Source organism: Pomacea canaliculata, linkage group LG12 (assembly GCF_003073045.1).
Source record: "Pomacea canaliculata isolate SZHN2017 linkage group LG12, ASM307304v1, whole genome shotgun sequence".
Classification (NCBI taxonomy): domain Eukaryota; kingdom Metazoa; phylum Mollusca; class Gastropoda; order Architaenioglossa; family Ampullariidae; genus Pomacea; species Pomacea canaliculata.
In genome coordinates, this window is record NC_037601.1 from 9,732,764 (window position 1) to 9,746,089 (window position 13,326).

At 46.6% G+C, this 13,326-nt stretch overlaps 1 protein-coding gene across 1 annotated transcript in view; it reads left to right on the forward strand.

The window, feature by feature from the left end:
• The window catches only part of LOC112577345 (neuronal acetylcholine receptor subunit beta-2-like), a 42,985-nt gene extending 30,578 nt beyond the window's left edge, over positions 1 to 12,407 (forward strand). Inside the window, exons 3-8 of the mRNA XM_025260399.1 lie at positions 1,083 to 1,127; positions 3,068 to 3,177; positions 9,763 to 9,878; positions 10,658 to 10,800; positions 11,174 to 11,456; positions 11,854 to 12,407. Of these exons, the coding sequence (XP_025116184.1) occupies positions 1,083 to 1,127; positions 3,068 to 3,177; positions 9,763 to 9,878; positions 10,658 to 10,800; positions 11,174 to 11,456; positions 11,854 to 12,407 (1,251 nt within the window). The remainder of the gene's footprint in view (positions 1 to 1,082; positions 1,128 to 3,067; positions 3,178 to 9,762; positions 9,879 to 10,657; positions 10,801 to 11,173; positions 11,457 to 11,853) is intronic.
• Positions 12,408 to 13,326: the final 919 nt, after the last annotated feature.

Genomic DNA, 13,326 nt, shown 5'->3' on the forward strand with positions numbered 1-13,326 from the left:
ATGGCGGGGTCAAAGATCGGAACTTGGAGCGCAACCCTCGGCGCAGCAAGATTACAATTTTATTTCTCCGGACTGTTACTTAATCTGACAGAGGTTAAATCCAGAAATTTTCCCTTTTTGTAGGAAAGGCGCTTCTACACAAATTTTATAATATATCTAAATTCTAAAGACAATTATTTGTTTTATTTATATATTTTTTTCTATCAACCGAGGTTATTTTCCTGTCATACTAATTGACATCTCAGTGTTTGTATTCTATAAAGATGCCACGCCAAATTTACTTACGTTCTCAGAATTATCTTTTTGTGATTTTTTTTTCGCTAATCAATTGCAAAAATAATTTCCTCAAAATCTTGCACGTCAAGTTTATCTCTTACCCTAAAAACCTTTTTTTTTCCTTGCAGTGGTTTTTTTTTCTGTGACTTGTAACACGCGAGAGCAGACGACAAAGCACACAAGACATGGGGTGGGAGGGAGGGATGCTGGCTCTAGGGCACGAGGTGGGGTAGGGGTGGAGTGGCCGAGAAGTGTCAGGGAAGACAGAGTTAACTCCCTGTTTACGTTTTCTAGTCACGTGGTGACTTGGCGTTGACGTGAGTCTGGGGACTGAGGGTGAGCTGACGATTCTCCGGACCCGCGACTCCAGCGGCCAGCAGTGCCAAACAAGGGAAATAAGTCTTAATGATTAAATACGTTACAGGTGGCTAGTGCCGCTGAACTGAGTACAGCACGTGCAGGCCTGACACACGAGCTTACTAAATATACAACAGAGACACAGAGACAAACAGGAGGTTGCTAGACAAACACACAGACACGCAGGCAGGTAGTCAGACAGGCAGACAGATTAGAGTCGCGTGCACAGCCTACAACCAGATACTTCGGAGTAGATAAACAAGAATGAGAATTGTTTGCAAAGCTGTAAACAGTTCAGTTACAAGAAGCAAAAGTAACACACAACAAAGATACTATGACACCATGACAATAATACCGACCTTGCTGACTGATCTCCATGTGAAGTAAAAGTTTATTTAAACTAAACCATTTGAAAACATGCATAAATTTATTTTGTTTCCTGTTTTCAGGACATGAAAAACCAGGTGCTTACTGCAAGCGGGTGGCTGAAGATTGTAAGTATTTCCAGCCATGTGTCAAGGCTTGACATGTAGTGATAATAATAGACAGCGAGGACAATAAAGACGACAGTGTCGACGACAGACAGTGAAGTCTATGGACATTAAGGATATGATGAACATCAGCGTCCAACGTGCAGGTGGTCGTGTTAGAGACACTCAGGTCTAGCATCTCTGTCCGTAGAGGGAGGGGAGTGGCGCTGCCGACCGACGGACTCACTAGGGTCAGGGTGTGGCATGTCTACCACTCGTAGACTTCATCACCGTCTCCCCCAGTTCTTGCCCCCAAACTCTCCGCTTTCCCTCCATTCTCCCTCCCTTGGTCCTCCCCCAACTCTTTTTCTCTCAGATCACTTGCTCCGCCCCTCGGAGGGCCCAGCCTGGATGACTGACAGCCGTCATGGTGTGACTGAGAATGGACGACTGTTAATTGCGAGGCCCTCAGGCGTGACCAGCAGCAGACCGTGCGTCTTACTTATCCTGGAGCCTGGCCACATAAATAAATCATGTGGCCCCAGCGTCTGTGTATCTCCCCCCGGCCCTACCTCAAGTGGGTTCCTTTCAGTGCAGATTACTTGGAGCCTGAAACTCAGGTTGTCGGCTGAATACCAGGCTGGAATGGAAAGAACAGGTTAAAGACGAATAAATTGTTTTGCTTTCGTTTGTTTTTCTTTCCTTTCCTTGAAGTTTTAAATATGAAAACAACAGACTCCGACATAACTCCGGGGTAACGATAGTAACCAAGGGGACAACTTAGGCCAAGCAAGGGTTCGCATAAAAGCCTCGCAAGAAAAATTAGGTCCTAGGTACTACTTTGTGTGTTGGAGTCATATTTGTGAGTACGGTTCCAGACGCTGCACGTCACTCACTTGTGGATGAATATTTTCTGTCTGCATGTCTGTCTGTGTATATTCATGTCTATCTTCTTTCTCGGCGTTTTCAAACATTCAGCTCACAAACCGCCATGGACTTCCGTTGGATGTCAGCCGTCGATGAGGCAGCAAAGTCTTTGCCACACTCTCTCTATTCTCTGTCTGCCTTGTCAGACTAGAACCCTTCTGAAGGGCTGCAGTCCAACCTCTCCCCTACCTTGCCACCTATCTCGCCTTCAACTATAGTCGACTGTTAGGTGGTGTGGGAGCTACCCGGGAAATGAATCAAATGATCCTCAATCCCCAAACATCTTTTGAAGTGTGACTGGAATCTCCAGTTCGTGACACTGTCACACAATGTGCTTTTGCCGTCCTCATATTTAGTACATCAAGCATTGTCTTGTGGGAGCCCCCATCATGTTTAGGGCATTAAAACTTTGTGAGAGTGCAATGAGCCTCGTCTTGTGTGAGTCCTCATACTCACAGCTTCTCGTGTCCTTAAATGCCTGGACTTCCACTTGACTCTTGCACAAGGCAAAGTGTCTTGAACTTGTAGAAGAACTGAGTTTCTTCAGGACGGGTTCATGACACAGGCAGGCGACAATGTCTTCCCTTCTCATCCATTAAATCCTTTTTCCACCATTTACCCAAGGTCCCATCCCCTACCCCCACAGTGCGAAATTGCCTTACGGTGGAAGCACTTCTCCCAAAAGCTTCAACAGCAAATAAGATCAAACATCGCTGGACATTGTTTACACATTTACATTGTTTACATTGTAATTGCGAGGGACCGTGGAGTGGACGCATGTAGCATGGTGTAGCACGTTATTCATGCTTAGGATGGAGGTTTTGTGGTATTAATTGATGGAAATTGCCAACTGTGAGGTTAGATAATAAATAAACGGTTGAGGATTTCCGGAGCTGAAATTTACAAAATAAATTATCTACCTAGTATATGTACAACTCAGATCAGCTGACTGAATCTTGAAGTCAAGGTCTGTATTTGCATTATCTACCTGTATATTTACAACTCAGGTCACCTGAAGTCAAGGTCTGTATTTGCAGGACTGGCGGGACGAGTTCCTGGTGTGGAATCCTGCAGACTATGGCGGCATCGACGAGCTGATCGTCTTCCAAAGGGAAGTCTGGCTGCCCGACTTGTTTGTGGAGAACACGTGAGTGTCAATAGAAATACTGTACTTGCCACTGTACCCTGTAACTAGACAATGTACACTATACAGTGTACAATATACAATATACCGAATCTGCTTAATGTTCCTGTTCACTAGGAATATACACGTGTGGCAGTGGTGAAGGTGGTAATAGTGTGGGGTCTGGTAGTGATGATAATGGTAAGATTGTGGGGTCTGTCAGTAATTATAACGGTTATATTGTGGGGTCTGTCAGTAATTATAACGGTTATATTGTGGGGTCTGGCAGCGATGCGAATGGAGACCAGTCTTCTAGAAACGGGGCAAGTCCTAATGACTTCTCAGTTCTCTTCCCTACCCACGAGGAATCCCACTCCTGGCTCGGGTGTGGTTTCCTGCCCGCTCTACCAGAGCCTGTGACCATCATCCGCTGCTGTCTCTCCAGAGCCCATCATCTGTTATCTACGAGGCTCACGATGTCCCACTTGTAAGGTTTGATCACGTGTGAGCTCGTGCACCTTGTTGCGTTGGCTGTACGTGCGGACATTCCACGTGACGACGGCGGTTCCTTCTGTGAGCAAATGTCTGGCTGCTGACTTGTTTGACTGAGTCCCACACTTTGCCCTCTACCCTCCCTCAAGTGTGGCAAAGGGGAGAGTGGCTGTTCCTCCAGGCCTCCACCGGTCCGGCAAGTTGTTACTTCCATTGTGTAATAATGGTCTGGTCTTTGTGTTTGTCCGCTTGGCGGCGCGCGTCTCCTGTCCAGCATCAGTTCGATATCTGTGTGTGCAGCAAACTCTCCCCCTCCTCCAGGCGGGGTGGGCACCCGACTCCATGGCGGGTTCGGAAAGATAAGACAATTAGGAAGAGGAGATGGACACCATACTCACATAAAGTTGGCCCCGAAAAATCTTATGTCTCTAACACATCACTTTTTTCCCTCTGTATCATCATTTTATTTTCTATAAATATTTCATCCATATGTCATTTTATTTTATCTGTGTAACCATTTTATTTCCTCTTTGCATTTTAGTTCATCAATATTTTATGATCCTTTAATTTCTGCTGAACAGTCGTGTAGTTAGTTCCCTGGACTCAAAGCAAAATTTGATGGTTTGAGATCCGTCCACCTGCTCCAAACTCGCTTAAACACAAGTTGTACCCGGTTACAGCAGCTGCCTTGAGTGAGACAAGGTGTTAACAGTGAGACGAAAAGAAAACTTAGTGAGGTAGCTTTGTGATGGAGAGGAAGATTTCCACACACACACACAAAACACAAAATACCATATTACAGGACCTGACAGAAAATTGCGGACGCCCGGAAAAATGTCTATCGTGAGAGGTGGACCTCATGTGTAGTTGGCAGTAGTCGCGTGTGGTATGGATTTGATTATCCCAAGCACAAGATCGTTGATGTAGATACCAGCCATCATTTGTGCCAGGAAAATGACAAGCATTTCCACAAGAATGGAGCCTGACTAGTCTAAAATCAGCAGAAAGATGCCCTCCCGAACATTCTTTAGCTCGGTCGGTGGGATTCAGTAATATTCCCAGCAGTCAATTCTGCGTTCACCGGAAGTACGCTTTTTTGTACTCGCACTAACGCCTTTTTCATTGGCTGATTTACATTTGTGCTCGAAGACAAGAAAATGGTGGAGGAGACTATACAGCCGCCGTGACATCAGCCATTACGACGACAGTGTTGTGGGCCCCGTTGTCCCCAGGCGCTGGAGGAACTCAAGCGCGAGGACAATTAGTCGGAGGGCGCGAGAGGCCCACACAGCGAGAGGGCCATGCAGTACCATAAAGCGAGCAGCAGTGAGATAGGCGACACGATTTCACTGTTTCATTGCTGTTGTTCTCACCAGTAATTGCCAATAAAGCATGGCGGGCAAGGCAAGGCAGTTAATGACCTGGCGATGACCTATCGACAATACCCAGGGTAAGTGTCCTTGAGAACACCTCACACATTTATTTTGTGACATTTGTCAGTTGGCAGCGTCAAGAACTGTAGTCATCCTCGAAACTGGACATCTGAATTAATTAGAGACCATGTGACTGGTATACTTTGGGAACCTGACTGGGGTAGGTTTAGGATACTGTTCGTAGCAGTTCGTGATAATTTTGTTTCTAACAGAACTGATAATGGTGACGTGCCACAATGTGTGACGTGTACAGGAACAACGGTTTATGTATGTATGATGATGACGTAGGGGGGAAGCAGTTGTAACTGTGGCCGTCATGAGAGTAAGAAGTGCCCGATGCTTGTACAACCCTGGAACAGACTTGTACGACCGACTGCCGAGGTTGATGTCTGTGTACAAGCAGACGAGCTCTTACCGACTCTTGCAACTCTCGCGTTAACCTAGAGGTCAAGAAGATGGCGATCTGTCTTATAAACTCCTTCACACTTTAGGAACTGATGCAGCATGGAAACGCGATCTCACTGTTTTATTTGGTTTCTTGTAATTCACTTCCCGACAGTCGTGGCCACACCTGCTCCTGACTAGACACACGGACCTTTCCTTGGACGGTTGTCTACAGTTAAAATATGTTTTTCTCGTGAAAACTAAGCTGTAGGATTAATGTTAGCGAGAGGAGGGTGGGGTCAGGGGGTCAGGGGGATAGGGTCCATATGGATCGCCTTGCCGCGTCATCAGCTGCTGAAAGAGGTTCTCGCCAAACCGTCCCCCAGGCACAAACAGTCAATAGAGCCTTCATTGGCCACTCGCGGAATGATTGAAAGTGGATTGATTTCAAGTGCAAGGCTGACGCTGACTCCAAAAACACACTTGTAGATATTGTTTTTGTTTTTGTTTTTGTTGCTTGACTCTCCCGCTGCAACATTTTTTTTTCTACTCGCAGACCGCAGCAACTATTCGGTAACATTCTGTTGAGAGAACTGAGAGTGATACAGTAGTGCTAGTCTGTTTACATACAGGTCTTGGCTGCTGATGTTCAGACTTCATTTAAATGCAGTCAGTAACCGAACATGCACAAAGGACCCCTCGTCAGCAACTTGTCAATAAGTCATGTAAAGAAATGTCATTGATTTGTGTCAATGGGTCTCATCAAAACGTCTTCTCTCATGAGCATGTCAGGACACTGTCATTGTCGTGTCAGCAAATTGTGTCGTTTATTTGTGTAAAACTTCTGTCGTTAACTCAACATATGTCGTGTAAAACATTTTTGTCAACATGGAGGCACCTTGCAAGACATGAAGGCCTGACCTACCGATTCCAGCTTTTGTCAAGTAGCCAAGATACACCAACAGAGTGCTTGTGCCTCTCTTGAATAACAAGTCTCTTGCCTCACTGTTGCACAAAGTGTATCAAGTTTTTCTGATCAGGATCTTTGAAAGTTATTGAAAGCCATAATTTTGCTCTCAGGAGGCGTAATATCATAGCAGCCTACCACGTGACACTATAATAGCAAAATGTTGTGGAGTGCCTCCCATAGCCAGGAAAAATACTTTACAAATCAAGATTGTCTGTGTACCGGCCATCTTGCAGTTTGGGAACTTTCTGGATTGAGAGAAACAAACGTCTCAATATACTGCTGTCGAGTGCTGCTAAACATAAAACTACTTAGAGATGGCGGAATTATCAAGACACTAAGACCGCAGTTTCATGTAGCAGTGTAGGTGGGACTGGGAATACTCCTCTCCTCTGTCCGACATCAAAGGTCAAAGTGCGCACGAGACGAAGACTATTCCATAAGGGGAAGGTCGTCAACAGTCAGTGTGTAGACAGCCGCACCTACCTTTGAGAACTAACTTCTCATCCTCTCTACGTTTTTGAGTTTTCGGGCACATCAGAATTTGAAACAAATCCTTGCTTGTTTACTGAAAACAATTATTGCTTATTTACTGGAGTAGATCATTGTTTACTGGAAAAAAATAATTGCTTGGTTACTGAAAAAATCATGGTTTGATTCCTGGAACAAATTATTGCTTGTTTGCTGGAAAGCTGAAGAAGTTTCAAACAAGAGGGTCCACAGACCGAGCACCAACTAAGAAATAACACTGTTGTTAATACACGGCTAACATTACATTCATTATTATCATTCATGTTTTTACGCTGGTTACAAAGTCTGGTAGTTTCCTGTCTTCCTGAAAAGCTTAATGAGCGAATGTGTTGAAGTGAAGTTATGGTGGGAACCATTCTGCCCTCGTCACTAACAACAGCACAAACCGTCTTTTGTCTTCTTGACGGGAGCCGCTCCAGGCGCTAGTCACTCCAGCAAAAAACTTTGCAAAGTTTTCATCTCGCGATGTGTCGGTAAAAAAAGAACAAATCTACGTAAAGGAGAAAAAAAATAAAGTAAATAAGTGTGGGGTGACGCAGAAGGGCAGCCCGCCATCGATGGAGCGCTACCACGGTCACGTGAGACACCACGTGATGGGCGGCACCAAACTCTTGTCGCCCACGTTCCAAAGAGAAATGGACAAAACTCGAGACCTTTGCTTGAATCTGAGTATGTGTCGTAGAGATGAGGTGGTCTGCAACCTTGCTGACTTCATCACGTGACCAGTAACTGTCCATCATGGGAGGCAGTTCCTTGCTGTAGCTGCCACTGATGGTGGTGATGTAGCTGTTGATGATATTGATGGTGTTGTTGCAGCTGATACTGATGTAGTTACTAATGTGAACGGCGTTGCTGTAAATGCTGTTTACTTTCTGTGGCCCCAGTGTTCGAAATGCCTTTCGGGTACCCAAAATCCTCCAGTTCCCGATTTTCTTCTTTCTCTGAGTATACACCAGGTTGTTTGTAGACCTGGTTGTCTCCTCGTTTTCTTGCCGTTCTCCTCCCTCCTCCTTTCTGTAGCCAGCAAACTGTCTTCGTCAATTATTTGGTGCCTGTCTACACAGTATACCTCTCAGTAAACATTTACATGGCCAAGGCAGGCAGGCAGGGCTCTCGGTGTACGAGTCAACCACCAGCTCGCTAGAGTTGTCTCCCTGACCGGAAATAGCACGGTAACTGAGACGGACTGCAAGTTAATGTCCAGCTGACTAATCTTCAAGAGCCTGTCATCACTCTTAGTCCTCTGATCAAAACAATTTAAAGAAATAAATAAAAGCCAACGAAATCGCTCGAGGAAAGCAAACTCACTTCCCTCTGGACTTTCGATCTCCTGCCTCCAGGTTCGCACGCCACGCAGTCCATCTTTGACAAAATGGCGGCGGCGGGTCTCTGATCATCTCGCAGAATGCAAATCTAATCTTACTCGCGCGTGAAACCATGCGTGAAGCCCTGCCCACCCCGCCGGTGATTAGTATGGTTATGAGAAATAGATGAAAGGTGACCTTCCCGTCCACGGCGCACACACACCCGCACACCCGCCGACCGACGATGACGAAAGTAACGTCCATCGGAACCACCGGTATGGGAGAGCTCTTTCAGGGGCCGCTACTCGGGTGCGGTCGCCGTACCAGCGTCTCAAAGACATGAACGGGCGGAAGGAAGCGGCGGCGATTTTTTGTAATTTGCACTTGTGTGCCTTCACCGGTCTCCTGCCCCTCACTTTCACGGCCATCCGGGGGGAGAGAGGACGTGGGTGTCGGGGGTGAACACTCTGAAATTTCTTTACTTCTCCTAGAGAGTTCTTTATTCCATAGTGCTTTTATATTCATTGTGTTCTTTATTCTACAGTGTCCTTTATTCATAGTAATCTCTATAGTGTTCTTTCATCTTAGTACTTTTCATTCATAGTGTTTATTTATAGTCTTCTCTTGTAGTGGATTTTAGTCCATGGTGCTTTTTATCTGCGGTGTTCGCCTGGAGTATTCTCTATTCCATAGTGTTTTTCTCGGCTCTTCTTAATCATAGTGTATTTCTATGGTGTTCTTTTTCTCAGACTGTATCGGGAGAACTACACTTGGCCTAAAAGATTTGAGTGCATTTTGTAAGCTGCATCGGTGTTTGTGTAACTCTTAGCAGGCTGCCAATCATCTACAGTCGGGATTTCAGTACTCGCCAAAGCTCGGATAGCTGATTTGTTTTTATTCTATGACACGAAAATTATGATCGAGATATGGAAGGTAGGACTTGACCAAGGTGTGACAGATGAGCTTCTAGACTACAGAAGTCAGTTGACATCCAGCACTTGCGCCCACTGACTGCTTTTCATGCATCATTCTGTTGTTTCTACACCGTCTGCACCAGATTATGAAATTTTTCTTCAAAGCAATTCCTGACAAGGTTTTATTTGTTGACGACACACGAAGCATTAAAACAATAACCAATATTTCACCAATATTGTTAGATTCGCTTGACAAATGTTCCAACCTACCACTGATAATTTGTGTTTTGTTTTTGTTTTTGTGTTATTGAGTGTTGATGATTGTGCCCTTATCCCACGCCGATGACAGTCTTCTTATTAAGTGCTGACACCGTTGGTCTTATACTATTGAAGACTGCAATGAGCGAGGGCTACTCTCATGTCTTTGAAGCTTTGTTGAGATTCCGTCTCATGTCTTTGTATGAAGTTTGCTTGAGGTGGAGAGTGTGGCTGTGACAGGCAGTTAGCCAGAGCGAACTGTTTTGTCTGAAGCTTTGTAACGACTGCAGTCTTGTAATTATATATATATTAATTATAATTGACAGGGCCCAGAACTATGTAGAACTGGGCAATGATGCCATGTTGATCAGCGTGACTAACGATGGCAGCATCATCTGGGAGCCCGGCATCGTCACGGAGACCAGCTGCGCAGTCAACATCGGTGAGTGACGTCATTTCCGGCTTTAACATATATGAACACATAGACCTATAAGAACATTATATATAGCATGTGCACATACGCATAAACCATTCATCCAAACATCCGTCCATTCTTCCACCTAAATCATGTACTGAGCCTTACCCTGAACTTTGCATTGAGCCTTACCCTGAACTTTGCATTGAGCCTTACCCTGAACTTTGCATTGAGCCTTACCCTGAACTTTGCATTGAGCCTTACCCTGAACTTTGCGTTGAGCCTACCCAGATCCTGTCCCTGGCCGCATAGGCTCGCAGTCCTAGTGTAGACACAGAACGGTTGTTGAACTACCGGACAGCTCAGTCAAAGAAGATATTTGCTCTCTCTCATCTTGCGATAGACTCCCTCACACCCCCACCTGCTCTTTTTCTCCTCCCTTCACCCCCATCCATCTGCTTCAAGCTGTCTGCCTTCCCGACTGGTCTCCCTTTGTGGAGGAACCGAGTGGAACCGGCTTTAGCCTCCTTCACATTGTCAACGACTGGGTGGGTGGGTTACGCAGAGTTTGGGAGAAATAACATACACCCACACACACACCCCTATACATTGTATAAAGCATTCAGTCAACAAGTGATTTATGTCACAGCTGCACATATAAGTACAAAGGCCAGACCTGTATATTGTACAAAGCGTTCAGTCAAGGTGCTTCATGTATCCACGTCCGGCCTCATCTCCACTTCACCAACCAACCTCCTGATCAAAAGCACAAAAGAAATATTGCACCCTGACCCTTCGTGTGGCAGGAAAGTACCCGTTCGACACCCAGATCTGCGACATCAGATACCTGACTTGGATGCATACGAATCGCACGCTGTCGGTGGGGCCGGAATTTGAGGAGATTAACCTGGACGCCCAGCTGCCCAACGGCGAGTGGGACATCACCATGGTGAGTGTCACGTGCCAGTCTCGTGGTGGGCAACAGCCGCGGACTGCATGCGTGTGAATGTGCGTGCATGTGAGTGCACACCTGCCAGCAGAACACACAGCGACGACACAACCCACGCAACACCATCGTGCGACTTTCATGATGATAATGACGATGTCGTGATGAAATGTTAACGATTATGTCGAGGATGGCTGAGACAACAAATGTGCTGCTTGTAACAATACGATGATGATAATGGAGTATGATTGATTGATTGATTGATTGGATGATGATGATGATGATGATGATGATGATGATGATGATGATGATGATGATGATGATGATGATGATGATGATGATGATGATGATGATGATGAAACCTGTCACAAAACAGACCGAAGCACGCTTCTATTCCTACCCGAGCACGTACCGCCTGGGGTGGGAGCACACGGGGGTGACGTTCGTGGTGCACCTGCGGCGCAAGCGGACGTTCTACATCCTCAACACCATCATCCCCGTCGTGATGCTGTCGCTGCTCAACGTCCTTGTCTTCATCCTGCCGGCTGACTGTGGCGAGCGCATGGCTCTGGCCGTCACCGTCCTTCTCTCATTCACCGTCTACCTGGGCATCATCTCCGACAACATGCCCAAGACCTCGGAGAGCCTCTCCTTGCTCGGTGAGCCACTTTCCTTGGGAGTGCCGTAGCTTTCATTGACCTCGGGCAGGTGACCTTTGACTTTTCACATTCCCCTAGAGGTTCGTTATGCACGATAGACTATAAGTAGACGAGTAGACAAGTATGCCCAAGAAGATTTGTTGCTGGACGTGTGTCTTCCACTTTTTCTGAGGGACATGGGAACTAGATGGTCGAAGGATAGGATTGGGAATTGAAGGGAGGGTAGGATATGTGTGTGTGTGTGCGTGTGTGAGAGAAATACTCCAATCATTATAAACCACGTCGCCATGTTGTACACTGTTAAGCATGTATACACTCTGTGTACAAGACAATCTGTGTGTGTGTATAGTCTCTGTGTACAAGACAATCTGTAAGTGCGGGAATCCTCTGTGTACAGCTGTCTACTTGACAACGCTTCTGGCCGTCAGTACGTTGTCAGTCATCTCCGCCGGGCTTGTACTCAACATCCACCACCGGGACCCACGCCACCCGGTACCCAGCAGCCTCAAGTATCTTTTCGACAGGAGCGGCCACCCGTCCTCGTGGACCCGCAGATCCACCCTGAAGAAGACCTTCAGCAACAACTCGGAGGCCAGCGAGTTCACTTCGCCCCCAGAGACCGGAAGCTTGGCACCATCCGGGCACTCCGAGCACTTGAAGGAACTACAGGTCGTCTGCGAGACCAAGGTGAAGGTCAAAGAGAACGGCGAGCACGACGTTCAGTTGCGGAGTATGGGTGGGGGTGGCGGGGGCGGTGGACAGCGGCGGCGGGGTGGGGGTCACGTGCCCCCCGAGTGTCGGAGACTGATGCGAGAGCCAGAGATCGTGCGCGCACCGGAACTGACGTGGCACGAGATCGGCAAGTCGCTAGACAGCATTCTCTTCTGGATCTTCTTCATCATCACCAACACCGTCACCACAATCATCCTTCTAATGTTCGTTGGCTGGTAAGGTCACGTGACAAGAAAACTCTGCTGTACGAGGAGAAGACGATGATCACGCAATATTAGCTCGGACTGAGCCGAGTCACGTGAGTGGGTGGAGTCGGCTCGGTCTACCTTCAAGACTCGGCCTCTGGGTGGAGGCTGATAGCTTGCTTGCCATTTGCTTCCTCACATTCTTAGCTGCTGCTACAGAGGTGCAATGAAAGTCTGTCAGCACGAGAAGTGGATGTGTACTTTGACATGCTTTGTAAACACGACTCCTCGCCCACGTCGGAGTCTTTACTGGAAATAAGACATTGAGTTGCTCGTGTTGATTACTTTATCTGATTTCCTCTCCTTTCTAAAAACAAAAACAAACAAACAAGGACAAGAAAAAATAATCCGAGAAACAATGTGGTCCGCTGTGGAATAAGTTGTCATCACTTTAGTCAGCTTCATGTCGGGGGACTAGACATTACACAATCATCGTGACGATGGTGAGGGCAGTACACCTCCCAGCTAGACGAACCGTCGGTGTAGTGAGTTTCTGTAGAGCAGACAGGATATATCAAATCATCTACTTCATCGTGCATGTCCGTGTGCATGTCGCAGTGAGACACGTGGTACAAGTGTCGCCAAAAGCTGTGACAAGCCGACATTTTGCTCACCCAGAGAGGGGTGGGCGACTCTCATTAAGGTGAAATCAGAGTGTGGAATGATTCTAGACCGTCCTCTGTTTTGCTGGTCAGCATCAACTCATGGTCAAGAACTACAAAGGAACATTTGCTCTGTCAGGTGTTCGCATCTTTTGGACACCTGGCGATGGTCCTCCAGGTGCAGACACCCGTGGTTGAGGTTCACACACAACCAGAGCGAGAACTTCACTTCAGTAACATGATTTCCATTAGCCGCCTGATTGGTTAGTTTTGGTCTAGTGCGTAGTTCTC